This window comes from Dermacentor variabilis, chromosome 3 (genome assembly GCF_050947875.1).
Source record: "Dermacentor variabilis isolate Ectoservices chromosome 3, ASM5094787v1, whole genome shotgun sequence".
Classification (NCBI taxonomy): domain Eukaryota; kingdom Metazoa; phylum Arthropoda; class Arachnida; order Ixodida; family Ixodidae; genus Dermacentor; species Dermacentor variabilis.
In genome coordinates, this window is record NC_134570.1 from 182,728,242 (window position 1) to 182,744,838 (window position 16,597).

Here is a 16,597-nt window from a genome sequence, read left to right on the forward strand (position 1 = left end):
CCATCTGACTTTTGGATAGTGTAACAACGTCGTAAAACTGCTCTGTGCATTTAAAAAGTTGTTTGACAATGATTTACACGTGCCCACTTAGGCTGATAAAAATAACCTTGTTAAATAAACATCTAGCGGTTAAAAGCTTATTTACTTTCCAACTGTACGCATGTAAATAAAGCCATGCGAAGGCATCGTAGTGCCACTGCCTGTGTCACAAAGTTGGATGACATGCCAGTCACCTGGATATTTTCCTTTCTTGTAATTCACGTGACAAAATCACATAGTAGAACATGACAGTGTGAACGACACAAGGAGAAATACTGCCAACATTCTGCTAATGAAAAGCAAGATAACAAAGAGCCGAACATGCAGGTGTTCTTCGTGCATTTGTTGCAAAGATATAACGTACATTCGCTATCTTGTTGGGCAGGCATCATTGTCATCATCATCAGCCTATTTTATGTCCACTGCAGGACGAACGCCTCTCCCTGCGATCTCCAAGCACCCCTGTCCTGCGCAAACCAAATCCAAGTAGCGCCCACAAATTTCCTAATTTCATTGCTCCAACTAGTATTCTGCCATCCCCGACTATGTTTCCCTTCTCTTGGTACCCATTCTGTAACCCTAATGGTCCAACAGTCATCTAACCTGTGCATTACATGACCTGCTCAGCTCCCTTTTTTTCTCTTAATGTCAAATAGAATATCTACCGTATATAATACCGTATGCTCTCTTATCCAATCCGCTCTCTTTCTGTCTCTTAATGTTATGCCTAGCATTCTTCGTTCCATCGCTCTTTACGCAGTCCTCAGCTTGGTCTCGAACTTCTTTGTCAATCTCCAAGCCTCTGCCCCATATGTCAGCACTGGTGAAATGCAGTCATTGTACACCTTTTTCAATGATAATGGTAAGCTTCCAGTCAGGAGCTGACAATGCCTGCCGTATGCAATCCAACCCATTTTTATTCTTCTATGAGTTTCCTTCTCATGATCAGGGTTCCCTGTGATCGATCTAGGTAAATGTACTCCTTCACAAACTCTAGAGGCTGACTGGTGATCCTGAACTCTTGTTCCCCTGCCAATCTATTCATCATTATCTTTGTCTTCTGCATATTAATCTTAGACCCCACTCTTATACTCTCTCTGTTAAGGTCCTCAATCATCTTTTGTAACTCGTCTGCAGTGTTGCTGAATCGAACAATGTCATCGGCAAACTGAAGGTTGCCGAGATATTCGCCATCGATCTTTACTCCTAAGCCTTCCCAGTTTAACAGCTTGAATTCTTCTAAGCACGCAGAAAATAGCTTTGGAGAAATTGTGTCTCCCTGTCTGACCCCTTTTTTTATAGGGATCTTCCTGCTTTTCTTGTGTAGAATTAAGGTAGCTGTGGAGCCTCTGTAGACAATTTCAAAGCTATTTAGGTAAGCGGTCTGTACTGCTTGATTATGTAATGCCTCAATGACTGCTGGTATCGCTACTGAATCAAATGCCTTTTCGTAATCTACAAAAGCCATATAGAAAGGCTTATTGTACTCTGCAGATTTTTCGATTAACTGATTAATGACGTGGATGTGATCCATTGTCGAGTATCCCTTCCTGAAGCCAGCCTGTTCCCTTGGCTGACTAAAGTCCAGGGTTGCCCTTATTCTATGGTAGATTATGTTGGTGAATACCTTATATAATACCGGGAGTAAGCTAATGGGTCTATAATTTTTCAATTCTTTAACATCTCTCTTTTTGCCAATTGGTATAATGTTTGCATTCTTCCAGTTTTCTGGAAGAATGCAGTCGATAGACACTTCATATAGAGAGCCGCCAGTTTTTCAAGCACTATGTCTACTCCATCTTTGATTAAATCGACTGTTATTCCATCTTCTCCTGCCGCACTTCCTTGTTTCATGTCTTGCAGGGCCCTTCTGACCTCATCACTAGTCATAGGAGGAGTTCCTGTATCCTGTTCATTACTGTTTGTAATGGAGGTATTCTGACTCTTCTGGGTACTGTACAGGTCAGTATAGAATTCTTCTGCTGCTTTTACTATACCTTCGAGATTGCTGATATCACCCTGCTTATCTTTCAGTGCATACATCTTGGTCTGTCCTATGCCAAGTTTCCTTTTCACCGATTTCAGGCTGCATCTATTTTTTACGGCTTCTTCAGTCTTTCTCATGTTATAGTTTCAAATATCACTTATTTTCGCCATGTTGATCAGTTTTGACAGTTCTGCGAATTATATCTTATCTCTTGAGTTCGACACTTTCATTCTTTGCCGTTTCTTTATTAGGTCCTTTGTTACTTGGGAGCGCTTGCCTACTGGTTTCCTTGGTGCCTCGCCTCCCACTTCAAATGCTGCCTCTGAAGCCAGGCTAGTTATGGTTTCATTCATTACCTCTATGTCCTCTTCTCCTCTCTGTTCTAAGGTTGTGTATTTGTTTGCAAGCACCAGCCTGAATTTGTCTACTTTTACCCTTACTGCCCCTAGGTTGACCTGTTTCTTCTTGACCAATTTTGCTCTTTCTCTCTTCAAAACGAGGTGAATCTTAGCTCTCGCTAACCATATGATCACTACACTTTACCTTATCTATCACTTCTACGTCCTGCGCTATGCTGGGATCGGCAGAAAATATGAAATCAATTTCATTTCTTGTTTCACCATTAGGGCTTTTCCAGGTCCACTTTCTGTTGCTATGCTTCTTGAAAAAGGTGCTCATTATTTTTAGCTTACTCCTTTCTGCGAATTCTACCAGCATCTCTCCTCTAGCGTTCCTAGAATCCACGCCGTAGTTGCCAATTGCTTGTTCACCAGCCTGCTTTTTCCCCACTTTTGCAATGAAGTCACCCATTACTACAATATTTTTACTTATGTATTTATTTACAGAGTACCTACATCACCATAAAGGCATCACGTAGGGGGGAACAAAATATAACCAGTAATACAGAAAAGCTTTTGGACAGATATAATCACAAACAGAAGCACTACAATAGCTGTTAGAGAAAGGCATACAAGTAATGTGAAACAAACAGGTTTCAAGATATATAACACATACATTTGTTTTACAAGAGCGCCGTCACAGAATAGAATAGAATAGTTCGTTATTTGACACATTTACTATATCATTGGATAAAGTGTTGCACTGTCTAATTGATTTGGGGAAAAAAGAGTAGTAAAAAGTGTTTGTTCTGCAGTTATAGGCTGAGATCTTTTTGTTGTTATCACAGCAAGTCGATATGTAATCTGTTTGTGGTTGGATTGCGCAACATTTTGATGAAACACAGAAGAGAAACACACCACCACAGAGCGCTACTTGCAACTATCGTTTTATTCCCTTTTCAGTGGAATAAATACAGGAAGATACTCAGGGGGGAGGGCGGTAGCAACATAAAAACAAACAAAAAAACAAAAATTGTTTTGACAAACATGGCCATCTACCAATGCCAAGCTGGCTTTGTCATGTGATCGTTTTTGCTGCACTCGACATCGCCAAAAAAAGGAACAGGATACGAAATTTCAGATTAGCACGTGAGGAAATTAATTCCTTTGCACTAAGGGAGACTGAGGGCGTGCTCACGCACATACTTCCCAAACGCGCAATCTCAGCGGCTTCGATTATCTCTCGCGTTGTTTGGCTGCCATCTTTGCCCACAATCTTACAATTCTTAAAGAATGCTCGACATCCGCAATCTCTACAATGTATCCCAAGGTGTCCTGCCACTTTTTTTGAAACGTTATAATCATGTTCCTTTAATCTTTCGTTTAAACATCGTCCAGTCTGTCTGATGTACTTTCTGCCGCACTGAAGTGGAATGGAATATACCACTCCCTCAGTGCAGTCGACAAACTTCTTTTTGTGTTGTGTTTCACAGCCTTTTTTCTGCGTGGCACCTGGGTTTACCTTTGCACACATGCTCAGCAATTTTTCCGGTGCGGAAAACACCACTTTTACCTCGCATCTTTTACCAATTTTCTTTACTCGGCGCGCAATCGAATGAATGTACGGCATCACCACTATTTTTCTTGTGTGCTTGGACCGCAAGGCTCCTTCCCAGATAACGGTGCCCTGGTTCCGGTTTCTTTGAGCAAACATTGTGCCACAGATACTAATACATAGGAAGGATAACCTGCCTCCGTGAGCCTCTGCGGGTTTGCCAATCTCTGCGGGTTTTGCCAATCGTCATAGGTTGGACGATATAGTGTCAATTCACAGCAGTCCCAACATTGTGTTTCCTGAATCTCACGCACGCATGCGGCCTTGAATGCACCTAGGTACACGATATATTTTCGGTGAATTTGAACAGCACTTAAGACGTGTATGTAAAAGTAAACAAAGGAAAAAGTTTTAAGCGCATACTGAGAAGCCCTGAGCTGCATATCATCCGCTCGTCGTGTCTGCCTGCCTCCTGCCGTCTGAACCTTCTGTTCCCGGGCAAAAATTAACCGTGGCTAGTCGAGACGCGCGGAACAATACGGCTATGAGCCTCCAGTACAACAGACAACCTTGACAGTTCATAGGCTACTTCGGGCTTTCTACAGCTTTAGACCGCGCTTATACTAGAGCTAATGAGAAGGAAGAAATGGGGGGATATTGGCCCTGTAGTTTTCTGGGAACGCTGTGGGCCCACACGCTAGGAAGTCAGGAATGCTATGCCTCATTGAACCTACAATAGTGCCGTCCTCAGTCAGTCAGACATGGTTTGTACATTTTGCACGTGGAAGCAATAGACGGCCCTGCTACCGCCTCACTCGCAATAGAATACCAGGGAATCCAAACAAAAGTACTATGCTAGAAGGAATAACTACAAATGTAGATGGAAGGAATGATGCAAATACAATCATTCTGACTAGGTGAGAATGTGTTAACGTTACAAGTGGTTCTGTCGCTACTTTCTTTTTCTTTATTCTTTGCGTGAATACTGTAAATAACTTCTCATCACATTTCTCTGTTCCTTTTGTGCAGAAAGTTTGCATCATCAAAAAAAGCCCGTTTTGGCAGCGTGCCTCGTAAGTTGCTGTGGATGAATTCTTGAACATTGCAGTGGTATGGAGTGTGCACTGCTAACATCTATTGACGTATTAGGTTCCCCGAATACGTTTACAAGACCTGTATAAGCTAGCTTCTATTTATGTAGGCCTATAAAGAAAGAATCGCGGCATGTGCAGTTGTTAGGAATTTTTCCGCATTATATTATCTAGTGTTGTCACTAGAAAGTATGTGCAAGGTATGTCAGTAGTGTATTGCAAAGCCCTTTTTGTAAAGCTTTCATGGCTAAATTTGTGGCAAATCCTTTTTTACAACAACAATCACAATACACTTAGATTATACCTATAGTATATATGTATGGGCTATTGTTCTCCATGCAGTACGCGTGTTCCCTCATGATAATGCTGTTCAGTGTTAATGGAATTATCATAACAGCATTCAATAGAGGAGGCACAGACAGATGCTGATTTTGCCCTTCCGACGAAGTCCGCTACAATTATTGTCTACTGTATTCTTCCCCTGTATTGTAGAAGAATGTACAATGAACAGAGAAGCAAGTGTTTAAACAAGATACTACAAGAGCAGGTAGAAACTCACTCGAGTCTGTGATTCCTGGGCTGTTAGGCCTGAGGATACGGTAGGTGCATATGTTGGCCAGGGGGATTTCGATGCAGTCCTTGCTCTGAGCATTCTCCAACTCAAGGATGCTGCAAATAGAGAACCAACAAGAACACCACAGAATGCTGTGAAAGACAACTGATGTGTCTAGCAGCCATAAAAAACCACCTACATGCTCAGGTGAAAATACTCAATTGGAATCCAACTGGCACTGCTTGGAACCAACTGGTGTAAGTCGACTGGTCCCAGCTAGCTATAACCCAAGTGGCATGCAACTGGTACCAGTTACAAGCCACCTGGACAGCAACTAGTTTCAGTTGGGATCCAACTGGAACTTTGACCAGTTGTATATTAGCAACTGGTGCCAGTTGAGATCCAAGTGATATCTTGACCAGCATTGGTGTAGCCAGGAGAGGGGTTTGGGAGGTTGAAATCTAGCCCCCCCCCCCATCAAAATTTTTCATCGAACCCTCCCTCCTTCCCACGAAATAGAAAATTGCGGGAACAGCACTTCGAAAGAGTGACATGGATGAAAGGGAATGCTTGAATGTGAAAGCAAGGTGAGGGCTAGTGGCGGTCTGAAGAGGATGGGGGGAGGGGGTTGTTATGGGGACGATACCCTCTCCCATGCACAGAACATTGCGGCACCGCTCATGGCATGCCTCTACATCATTCTGGGTCACGTTAACCCTAACTGTTGAGGGGGGTTTGCTGCCAAAAATTCCTCCCACATACAAAGATAGGACGAGCAAGTGAATTCAACTTGGAGGCATTGTTGCTCCCCATCAGGCCTCCCCACCATGCCTTCGCTTAAACTGTTACCTCAACTGAACACCGTAACCTTTGTTGACAGCAAGAAACTGCACCAGAGACGAAACTGTGAAAATGTGATGGCACGCTAGGTTTGCAGCCATAATGACAACTAGCCTGTCAAGCGACGTGCGTGCTTGACGTGTGATGATTTTTCAAGAGGAACCTGTGGTGTCACTATGTGCATAACCTTATTTAGGCAGTATTAATGTTTGATAGCTTCACTTCTGGAAGACATTACGACTTCAGGCCAACAGATGGCAACTGTTTTTATTCCCAATTACTCAACTTTGTGGATGCATTGTGTGCGCATTGATGTGTGCAGCTTTCCCCTGTCTTGACTCTACCGTTCAGAGGTAATTAAGTTATTTATATTTTGAGCGCAAGTGGTTCTTTATCCTGAAGACGTAAATACCGCAGCACAGTGTCACCGGCTTGAGTGAAGTACTAAGCGATGGCTGTACATACATAATGCCCGAGAGTTTATTGTTAGTTTCCAACCCTCAATATGAACCAGTTCCATGAAAGACTTTTGTCTTGAATAGCATATAGAACTATGAAGCATACACATACTAGTGCATATCTGAAGCTCTTCCTGATGTGTAACAAAAGTGCATACGGGGCATGCTTGCACTTCAAGTACATATTGCCAAGTCTGTTCCATATGTAGGCATATAGGAGGGCGAATCAGTCTTTGCCCCTATTTTTTATTAGTTAAAGTAAGGTACATACAGGTAATTACAAATATACATACTATTCTACGTACCTTACACTATTTTTCCACATAATCCCCACACCGGTCCAGACATTTGTCCCATTGCAGCACTAAATTTGAGATACCCCTGTTGTCAGTCAGAAATGCATGCAGCATCCCCGAATGCTCATTGTCATGCAAGTCTTCGTGGCCCTTTTGGGAACTCACATCATCACCACCTCATACTTCTCAAAGCGAGACGCCTTCCCCATATGTGGGCTGCGTTTCCGTGTGAATTTTGATGGGTGTTCGTCCCTTGCTCCACAGAAAATGAATCGCACTTCGTTACTCATACGCTGTGGACATGTGAATCACAATTGCCATCTTCAAGAACTTACAGCTGCGCCGTGCTGCAGAGATACCGACAGATAAGGCCAGGCTGGTCCAAGAAAGGTCCACCGCTGGGAATGAAAACCCTATGCTGATTTCCATTTACAGCCGTAATTTTGCTAAATAAAATAGGTGCAAAGACTTTTTGATTCGCCCTCAAACATTACTGATAAAAATAAAATAAGAAAACCCTGGCATAACATGGCCATAGGTAGGCATACAGATTAGATAGTGATGTACAAGTGCTACTATACATTGGACAGCTCATAAGTATATCTCTGAATGTTTTTTTATTGGAAAAGGTCAGAGTACAGCTTTCGATGAAAAATAACCTGAGTTTAGTAGCTTGCCATGCAACATTTTCACTTCAGTTGTATATATGACTATGAATGAACACACCTGTGTATATGCAGCTTTGCCCAATGCTACAGGCACATTCAAGGCATGCTCATAAGCAGACATTTCTTACGTAGGCCTTCAAATTTGCACAAAACGACCACCACGTACAAGGGCACACGAAATAGGATCTCACATTTCTGAATACTTGATGAGAAAAATTTCTCTTGCGAGTTTTTGATATACCAATACAACTATCTCAATAGCCAATCGTGTTATAATCTACTTGTACTACATGCCACAGTTGCTGTTAAAGGGACACTAAAGGTTACCAGAAACTCAAGTTAAAGTGGTAGAGCAATGTTCTAGAACATCTAAGGCGTCAATATAATCGCGAACAGAGCTTTAGTAACCGAGAAATTGAGGTAAATGCATGACACGATTTGAGACCCCCCAGCAACATTCCGGTACTAGCCCGATGACGAAAGGACTCCTCATAATTTGTGTTACTAATACTCAACTACTCGTATTAAAAATATCATTTCATTTGATTATAAGACGGAAAAAAAATGCTACTTGTCTATGTCTATTCGATTCTAAGAAAAAATAACATTTTGACGTTACCCTTCAGTAATATGGGTGTTCGAAAGGTTTCGTTTTCGCTCGACTCTGCGCGCTCGACTCTGCGCCGCGCACGCTTTGGAGTTTCAGTAGTTTCGTTATCGCGTTGTGCTGTGAGGGTTCTGCTGGCTCGCGAAACTTTCATTTGGAACAAGCAGCGAGAATGCCACGTCCATGTGATGTCGTGGGAAGCCCTCTTTTCTTTCCCGCTCCGGAGAGCCGGTGTCGAGGCCGCCGTCGTAGTACGCAACGACGCCGGCAGTGCGAGCCCTCAGCAGCAGGTCGCTCTTGTCGGTGCTCAAATCGCTGAAGTTGAGCCCACCATCGCGAGCCAATCTGTCGGTGTCAGGGTCCATTGCAACGAGCATCGAAGTTAGCATCATAGAATGAAGTACCAGCTTATGGGCGCCTTGCGCTGGAGTTTGATGTATAGTAGCGGTGCCTGGTGGCGGTGCGGGAAACGACATCTGGGTCGTGCCAGCTTGGGTCGCATTGACATGGTATTGAGCCCTGGCTGTGGCGAAGCACGTTTCTAGGCCGAGTTTTGCGTCGATTCGCACATTTTTATGCCCTGTTGCGAGTGCGAAAAGGCTCGTCGCTTCTCATAGACCACGCCGACCACGCTGCGAGCTCGCCGCAGCCTATAGTTTAACGAAAACGGACTCTCCGTGTGCCGTGGGACGTAATGTGGGACGTAATTCGTTTCTCCTTCCGCTAGCCACCATACTCCCGCTTTCGCTCTGCTGTCGGCTCTGTCTTGACTCTGTTTCTGGCCGCACGTTCGCGTTTTCCGCAGAAAAGCCGTAGCGCCGTCTGCGGACGCCGTTCTACTCACCGATGGCGCACCGTCACTATGAGACCATGATGTCAGTACTCCTCGATTGGAGGGCGGGCGATTTGAACTGCGCTAGAGGTACGCGGACGCTTCAGAATGCATTTTCTCTTAAAATAAGTCTCTCCTTGGCACGAAACAAGCGTTTCGAGGTTTCTGTGATGGTATTTCAACAGTCCACGTTGACTTAATAGTAAACTTTAGTGTCCCTTTAACAGGAGTTTTATGTCATTGAATATTCATGTGGCAAACAGCCAAGGGCAGTTTTGGCTTTACATCAAGTCATGCTGCATTATGTGTATCAGAACTACTGATGCATCAGTATCTGCATGATGCAGACATTAAATTTTTGGTAGACTTGCTTGCATGAAGTAGTGATTGCTTTTTCACTCGCTGCATGTAAATATTTCCTTCAGATGGTGATGTACAAGAGCTACAAAATGTGGAAATGTGTGCCTGTTTTGAAGGAAACATTAAACTTGTTGCAAAGATAAACACAAGCAGCAAGGGTTCTAGTAAATGTAGAGTTCCAGCACCAAGCTGCTTCGGCTGCATAACGTTCACAGACTAGCTGGTCTTACGGCTGATCCTAGGCAACATGCAATGGCAACCACAAAGATGCATACGAGCTATGGCCAGCTGGAATCCCATTTTGTTTGTAGACCTCTGGTTCTAGCAGGCCATGGCTCACAGTGCCTATATCAGTTGCAATGGGGACCAGCTAGGACCACTCGCAACGGGGCACAACTGGCAATTGTTTCATAAACCAGTTGAACTGGGACCAGTTACATTCCCCTTTGCAAATTTTCACCTAAGTGGACGAGATGGTAAACAATAACTTCCAGTATGAGCAACAGCATTAAATGTGCAAGCACTTTTGTCGCTCTGCTTGAGAATGTTTCTCCATAAGAGGCACAAATAAATTAAGCACAAGCCATCAAACATAGCAAGTGTAAATCGTTACGACAGCTAGAGAGAAAGACAATGGTACCCTAAAGTACACTGACTATAGTCTTCCAATAATGTAAGCTGTTTCTACTTATCTGCTGGCACAAATGTGCTAGCAGCAACAGAATCATTGAGAAAGTACTCCTTTACTTTTTAAAATGGAAAATTGACTGCGATGACAAGTACTATAGGAGGAGGAATCGGTTTCGACAGCCATCTTCTTTATGCATCGTTGTCAATCTTGTAAATATTGTAAATACATCTTTATATGTGACTTCTTCAAGGCAACAATATATAAGTATTTCAGATATGTGATCCTGCTTCAATTTATGCTTGTTTTTTGGAAAGGCAATTTTAGAAGAATCCTGTGTTTAGAAATCACAACATTTGTCATCCGAGTCCCATAATCAATTGCAATGTTTATTCACCATCACAAGTGATAAATTCTGACACCTTCATGCCTGATAAATTCGTTTTTAAAGCTGGCATAGAGTTACTCCTTAATGTTGCATGCACGTATTTTCTTGTTCTTTTTCATATCTGCTGTTCTTTATCCTTGTGAACCGAACAAGAAGGAGAGTACGGAGTTTTTGGATACAGTGAAAATACAATTCAATTCAATCCCAGGCAAACCGCAGTTGCAATATGTGGGAATAAAATTCACAGCTTTTTTTTCCGCAGCAAAAGAGCTGGAAAAGGTCAGGCAACACAGGTTAATTTCTGGTAAATCACAGCTGACCACAGCTTTGCAAACTGTCACCAGCGTTGCTGTTGTTGGACAGTTCCTGCAGTAGTAGAATACTAGAAGTCTATAATAATGTAAGACTGCCTGTATTAATGCACTGCTGCAGTCTTAAGAATCAGTCTACCGATGCACTATGTTGAAGGGGGATGCCCAGGGGGAAGGGACAACTTTTGAACCATTCAACTGATTCTAATAAAATTTTGTGGAATAAGTTACCTTATTATGATTACAGTATCTTTAAAACTTTCATTACATTAGCTGAAACAGAAAAAAAGCCACGGTAATCATATTTAAAATTGGAGTGTGTTACCTTAGAGAACCACCTGCCTTCCGCAAACTAGGCCTTCCATGACACAAATTAAGAAACTTTCCTTGAAATGTTAAGCTACTCAGCTAAGTAACCTCTACCCACTCAAAACTGAAATACGCTGGCATTGCATGGGATTCATATACTAAACTCAACATTAACAGACCTGAGAGAATCCAGAGAAGGTCTGTTCATTTCATTTATTCGAAGTTCAAACGTTCCGACTTCGCATGAGAATTAATACTGGCTAACAACATTTTCTCTTTTGAAGTTAGGTTGGGCCCTCTTTTTCAACACAACACCGCACAGGGGCAATAGCTTAAAGTTGTCTTCTCTTTTTTTCAGCTTTAGAGCTGTGAAGCGCTCTTGTCTATGCTCGTGACATGCTACTTTTAGTTGCTTGTTTGACGTGCTTCCTTGTCAGGACTCCATAACCCAGCTCCAGCTTCTGGAGTACTCACTTCATACGCCGCAAGCACCCTCACTGAACTTTAGCACAGTCTCCGCTGTTCTCAGAGATGAGAGTTCCATCTTCGGGCAGCTCTTCCACACTAGTGCATTGTATTATTTGCATTGCGCATCTGCGCCCGGGAACATCATTTGATGAGCTCTGGCTTACTAAGCTTGTTGCATAGGGGCACTAGCTCTTTTCGCAATGACTTGCTGAAAGCTGGATAACGGATTCTTGGCATCAACAGCTTACCAGCACCTACCCGGGCTTCGTGCTGGTCATACTCCGAGTATTTTCTGATCCTAATTGCAATCAAATTTATGAATCTGGGTTTCAGTATCGGTTCGTCAGTCACTTCAGGCTCGCCGTGATAGAAAGTTATATTTTTTCTAACTAGGCCAAGAAGCAGTTTTTTTGGAAAAAGAAAGTGAGCCTTAGTTTTGGTTTGCCACTCAATCCTGGCTTGCCACGATTGAAAATATTTGTTTCTGGCATTCTTGCTGCACATTGTGCAGCAGCTGCAGTAGGTCTCTTACGGCTAAAAAGTGCAAAGAACTATCTTTTGAACAAGAGTGTTTATTCTGCATCCCATCTCTCTTGTTCTTTGCAGCCACATTTTGACGACGTCGTTTCTGAATACTTTGGACGGCAAGTGTGTGCCCCATCAGGCGAAAAAAAAAAAGTCTTTTTTTTTTACAGTGTAATTAGCAACTAAACTAGGCAAAAAGCTGCTCCGGTATGAGGAATCCAAAACAACCTAAAACGAAGATGCATATTTTTGGTGACACTCATGATTTTACCTCGCATCCCCCTTAAGAGAGGCACCAATGGCTCACGCTTGGTTTCTAGACAGAACTGCAGACCTGGCACATATATTTGGAAGGAGTCAGTAAAGGGTATCCTGTCAATCCTGACAGCTCGTAGGGCAGCTTTTCATTCAGCTACATGGTGTGAGAACGATGCTCAATTGCAGCACATGCTTTTAACATGAAACCAGTGTGATCACAAGGGGTAAACACATTTGATTGCCAGCTTTGGGCCAGCCAAGCCAGTGGCCAAGGAATGCGTGCACATTTAGAATAGGTGATGTCTAAAACATGGCGTCTGATATGTTTTCGGCTCCTGCAATTGCTTTAGGCCTTCGAGATATGTTTTCATTACCTAGAGAGAGCTGTCACTAGGTTGTGAATTTGAATACCACCTATGAGCTGTTTCAATTTGCTCTTGCTGAGTATTTGACAGTATTGCTACCAGAATACAGTAACAAATACCCGAACGCCTACCAGAACAGTGTTTTAACAAACTCAGATGTGACACAAAAATGCCTTCATTAATATCCGATATGCATTATAAGCGTACACACTGATATCAGAAAAATTTTGAAAAGCTGCGATGGATCTATGCAAACGGAATATAAGCATGATGTACCCTGACGGGCCAAGAAAGGACCACACTTGCGACTTTCAATGGCCTGGTGGAGGCCTGCCGTCCCAATATATGGAAAGTTAACGATGCTGAACAACAGATTTAGACAAGGGCGTACACATCCTTCCATTAAATTACAGATGTGCCTTGCACCATCATTAATAAGCAACTGCACAATCAGTTTAATCACAGGAGTGGCGTGTTAGCTCAGGCTGCAGGCCAGCCAAGCTAAGCTATCGGCCAAAAGATGCTTTAAGCTTGTCTTACGAAGTATTTGACATATTTTCTACCAAAATGCATACTTTAGGCTTGCGAGTGATCCAATAGTCATTTTGCTGTAACCTATGTTTCCATGAATCTTGCATTTTTGGTTTTGTTATAGCAGTAGAATACTCACTGAAATAAAGCATGGCCAATCAGATTTTAGATGTGCAGTGTTATGTATTTATGTTCATTATACTGAGGTTAAACTGCACTTGCTAAGTGTCTCACTCTGTATTTACTCATTACCTTTCATTTGCCCACTATCACAAGCATGTGTGACATTTGTGCACAAACGACATTTTCACCAACGAAAACAATGCAGTGTAAACGTGTCATTATTAAAGCCCAACTGGCTTACAGTGGAGCACTGCTAGAAAGCTTCATTTATCGCAAGAAACCATGCTCAAGAAGCCCACCGATGGTCCAAGGAGAGCCGACAGCAGTGAGGCAGGGCAGCATTCGTGTCGGGCACGACTGTAACAAGGAAGTGCGCGCCGGCAAGGAGCAGGCGCAGGTGCCTGTCGTAGAAGTCGTTCTCGCGCAGCGTGGCTGGGCTGCAGTCATGACAAATGCGCACGGGGTCCACGAAGCACATGCGCTGCAGGGGAAGCCTGCGGCTGCAGCAGCTGCTGCAGTAGACGCGGCCACACCGGCGACAGTGGTGCTGCGCAAGCATGTACCAGCCACGTTAAGATGGGCAAGGATGACAAATGGACATTTCTCTCAAAGCAGACACCAAAGGTGGCTCAGCAGCTCCAAGCATGGCAAGGAACAATACGAGCACATGGGTAACACACAAACGTGCATGATGCAGATGAGTTGTGTGTAAGATAGGTTGTCTGATTGGAATCAACATTTCCAGGCAACAATTTGACCATGAGGGAAACCCCAGTGGAGGGGATTCCCTCATAATTTAGACCCCCTGGAGTTCTTTAAACCTTCATGGACAAGTATTGCCTACAGGCACCACACCAGAAAAAGAAAATTATTGCTGGGTTTCGGTTTTCAGTACACAGTTTCTGGCTAAATGTCTTCGGCCAACAGTGCGTGATGGGCAGCATGTCATTTGTTCGTTCAGAGCAACACTGGACAAGGAAGAAAACGTGTGGCACATGAATCCCTTTCTTTTGAAAGCATGGTCAAATGAGACAGACCGATGCAAGTTCTCCAGCTGCAGCGGTATCACACGCGTGATGTAAAGCAGTGAAACGTGCACCTATGGTTCACATATGATGAAAGCTGTCTGTACAAATTCCAAATGAAGCCATAGGTGGCTTGCAGCGAAGTTCAAGTTTTCTGTCTGGCATTTCCCCAGGGAGAAAGTGTTTCTTTTGGTTGATTCTGCTTATACTTTGAGTGTTTCGCACACTTAGATAGAAAACAAACATTTCTTCCGGGAATTTATACGTCCTGACTGATCAGTTTTAATGGTACAAGGGCATTTTTGGCCGAAGAGCTCCAAGTCGATGGATATATTCAACGATTTATAGTATAAATACAAGAGTCAAACCAGAATGGTAAGGATGCTGAAGCGTTCTATATAAAAGGGCAAATATCTTATAGTGACAAAGGCGTAAAAGGCCTAGCTATACAATGCTGTTGATGCTAAATCAGATATGTCGTATATGTCATATGTTACATCAGATATGAGATATACCAGATATCTAACTGTGTTTGGGTTAAATAGAGATGTCGATGACTATGAGCGATCACTTATGATATGTTATATGCTATGTATGTATTAGTGATTATTTTTATTTTTAAGTGATTATAAGCGTTAAATTTTTACCTCGAAGCCGTCAGCGAAGTACTTTTACCATGTGAAAAGCTGCGAGACCTCGAGGCATTCAATACCTCAGGCTCCTCGCATTTGAGATGGAGCATGGCGGTTTGGACTGTAGTACACATTGTTTAAAAACTGGACATTGGCAAGGTATTTCAAAACTTTGCTGACATTAATCATAGGGTCATGGGATAAAAAATAATGCAAGGTGAGATGGTATATTATGCATTTAAAGTTCATGAAAATGTTGTATTCTTGTTGGTGAAGTTTTGGACATTCAATTAAGATGTGCCGGACTGTAGATGTTCTCCACATTTTGCACATTGGGTGGTTGTGCCCCTGTTATCAGGTATATGTCTGTTGCGTATGTGTCTTATACAAGGTCTGTTAGAGAAGTATCGGACCTTTGGCCGAAGAAAAGAAACTGGCATAACTGGAGCGCTGGAAACCTAATCACCCTCTAAGTAGTCTCTTTGGGACTCCACACACTTCTCCCAGCGGAGCTGTCATTTTTGGAAGCATTCCGAGAAGGCCTCTTTCAGAATGGACTTTAGCTCAGCTGTAGTTGCAGCCATGATGTCCTCTCTTGTCTGAAATCATGCTCCTTTCAATGGCCTCTTGATTTTGGGAAACAGCCAGAAGTCACAAGGGGCCATATCAGGAGAGTAAGGAGCCTGTTGAACTACAGGAGCTGGTTTTTTGCCAAAAAAGTCTGAATCAAGTGCGAGGAATGTGCAGAAGCATTGTCATGATAAATGCACCAATTTCCTGTTGACCACAACTCCGGTCTCTTGCAGCGCACAGCATCACGTAGGCGACGGAGGACATCCCTGTAGTACTCTTTGGTGATTGTTAGACCTCGTGGTGCGTACTCTTGGTGTACCACACCGCGGGAGTCAAAGAAAGCAGTCAGCATCACACTGACGTTGCTGAGCACTTGGCGGGCCTTCTTTGGTCTTTGGTGATGTGGAATGCTTCCACTGTGACGACTGAGGTATGGTTTCCGGGTCGTACCCGTATGCCCAAGACTTGCCACTACTGATTATGGTGTTCATGAAGTTGGGTTCACTGTTTGTGGAATCCAGCATGTCCTGTGAGACTTCAACACGAAGTTGCTTTTGCCTTACCGTGAGCAGCTTTGGCACAAATTTTGCCGCAACTCTCTTCATGGCTAAATCTTCGGTCATAACGGAATGTGCAGAAAAAGTGCTGATGCCCACCTCTTCCGCAATTTCTGGGATAGTCACACGACGATCCCACATCACCACAGCGTTCACTTCAGCAATGACCTGGTCATTTCAGCATAGTGATGGCCGACCGGAGCGTGGCTCACTCTCCACCAATGTGCGGCCGTCTTTAAACCGGTTGTACCACTTCTTAATCTGTGTGCTGCTCATAGCA

General features: G+C 43.3%; 1 protein-coding gene across 1 annotated transcript in view; it reads right to left on the minus strand.

Annotated features, from left to right (window-relative positions):
• LOC142576558 (zinc finger FYVE domain-containing protein 21-like) overlaps nucleotides 1-16,597 on the minus strand; it is an 88,614-nt gene that overhangs the window by 60,351 nt on the left and 11,666 nt on the right. The window contains exons 3-4 of the mRNA XM_075686730.1: nucleotides 13,830-14,077; nucleotides 5,570-5,679 (exon numbers count right to left, since the gene is read on the minus strand). Of these exons, the coding sequence (XP_075542845.1) occupies nucleotides 5,570-5,679; nucleotides 13,830-14,077 (358 nt within the window). The remainder of the gene's footprint in view (nucleotides 1-5,569; nucleotides 5,680-13,829; nucleotides 14,078-16,597) is intronic.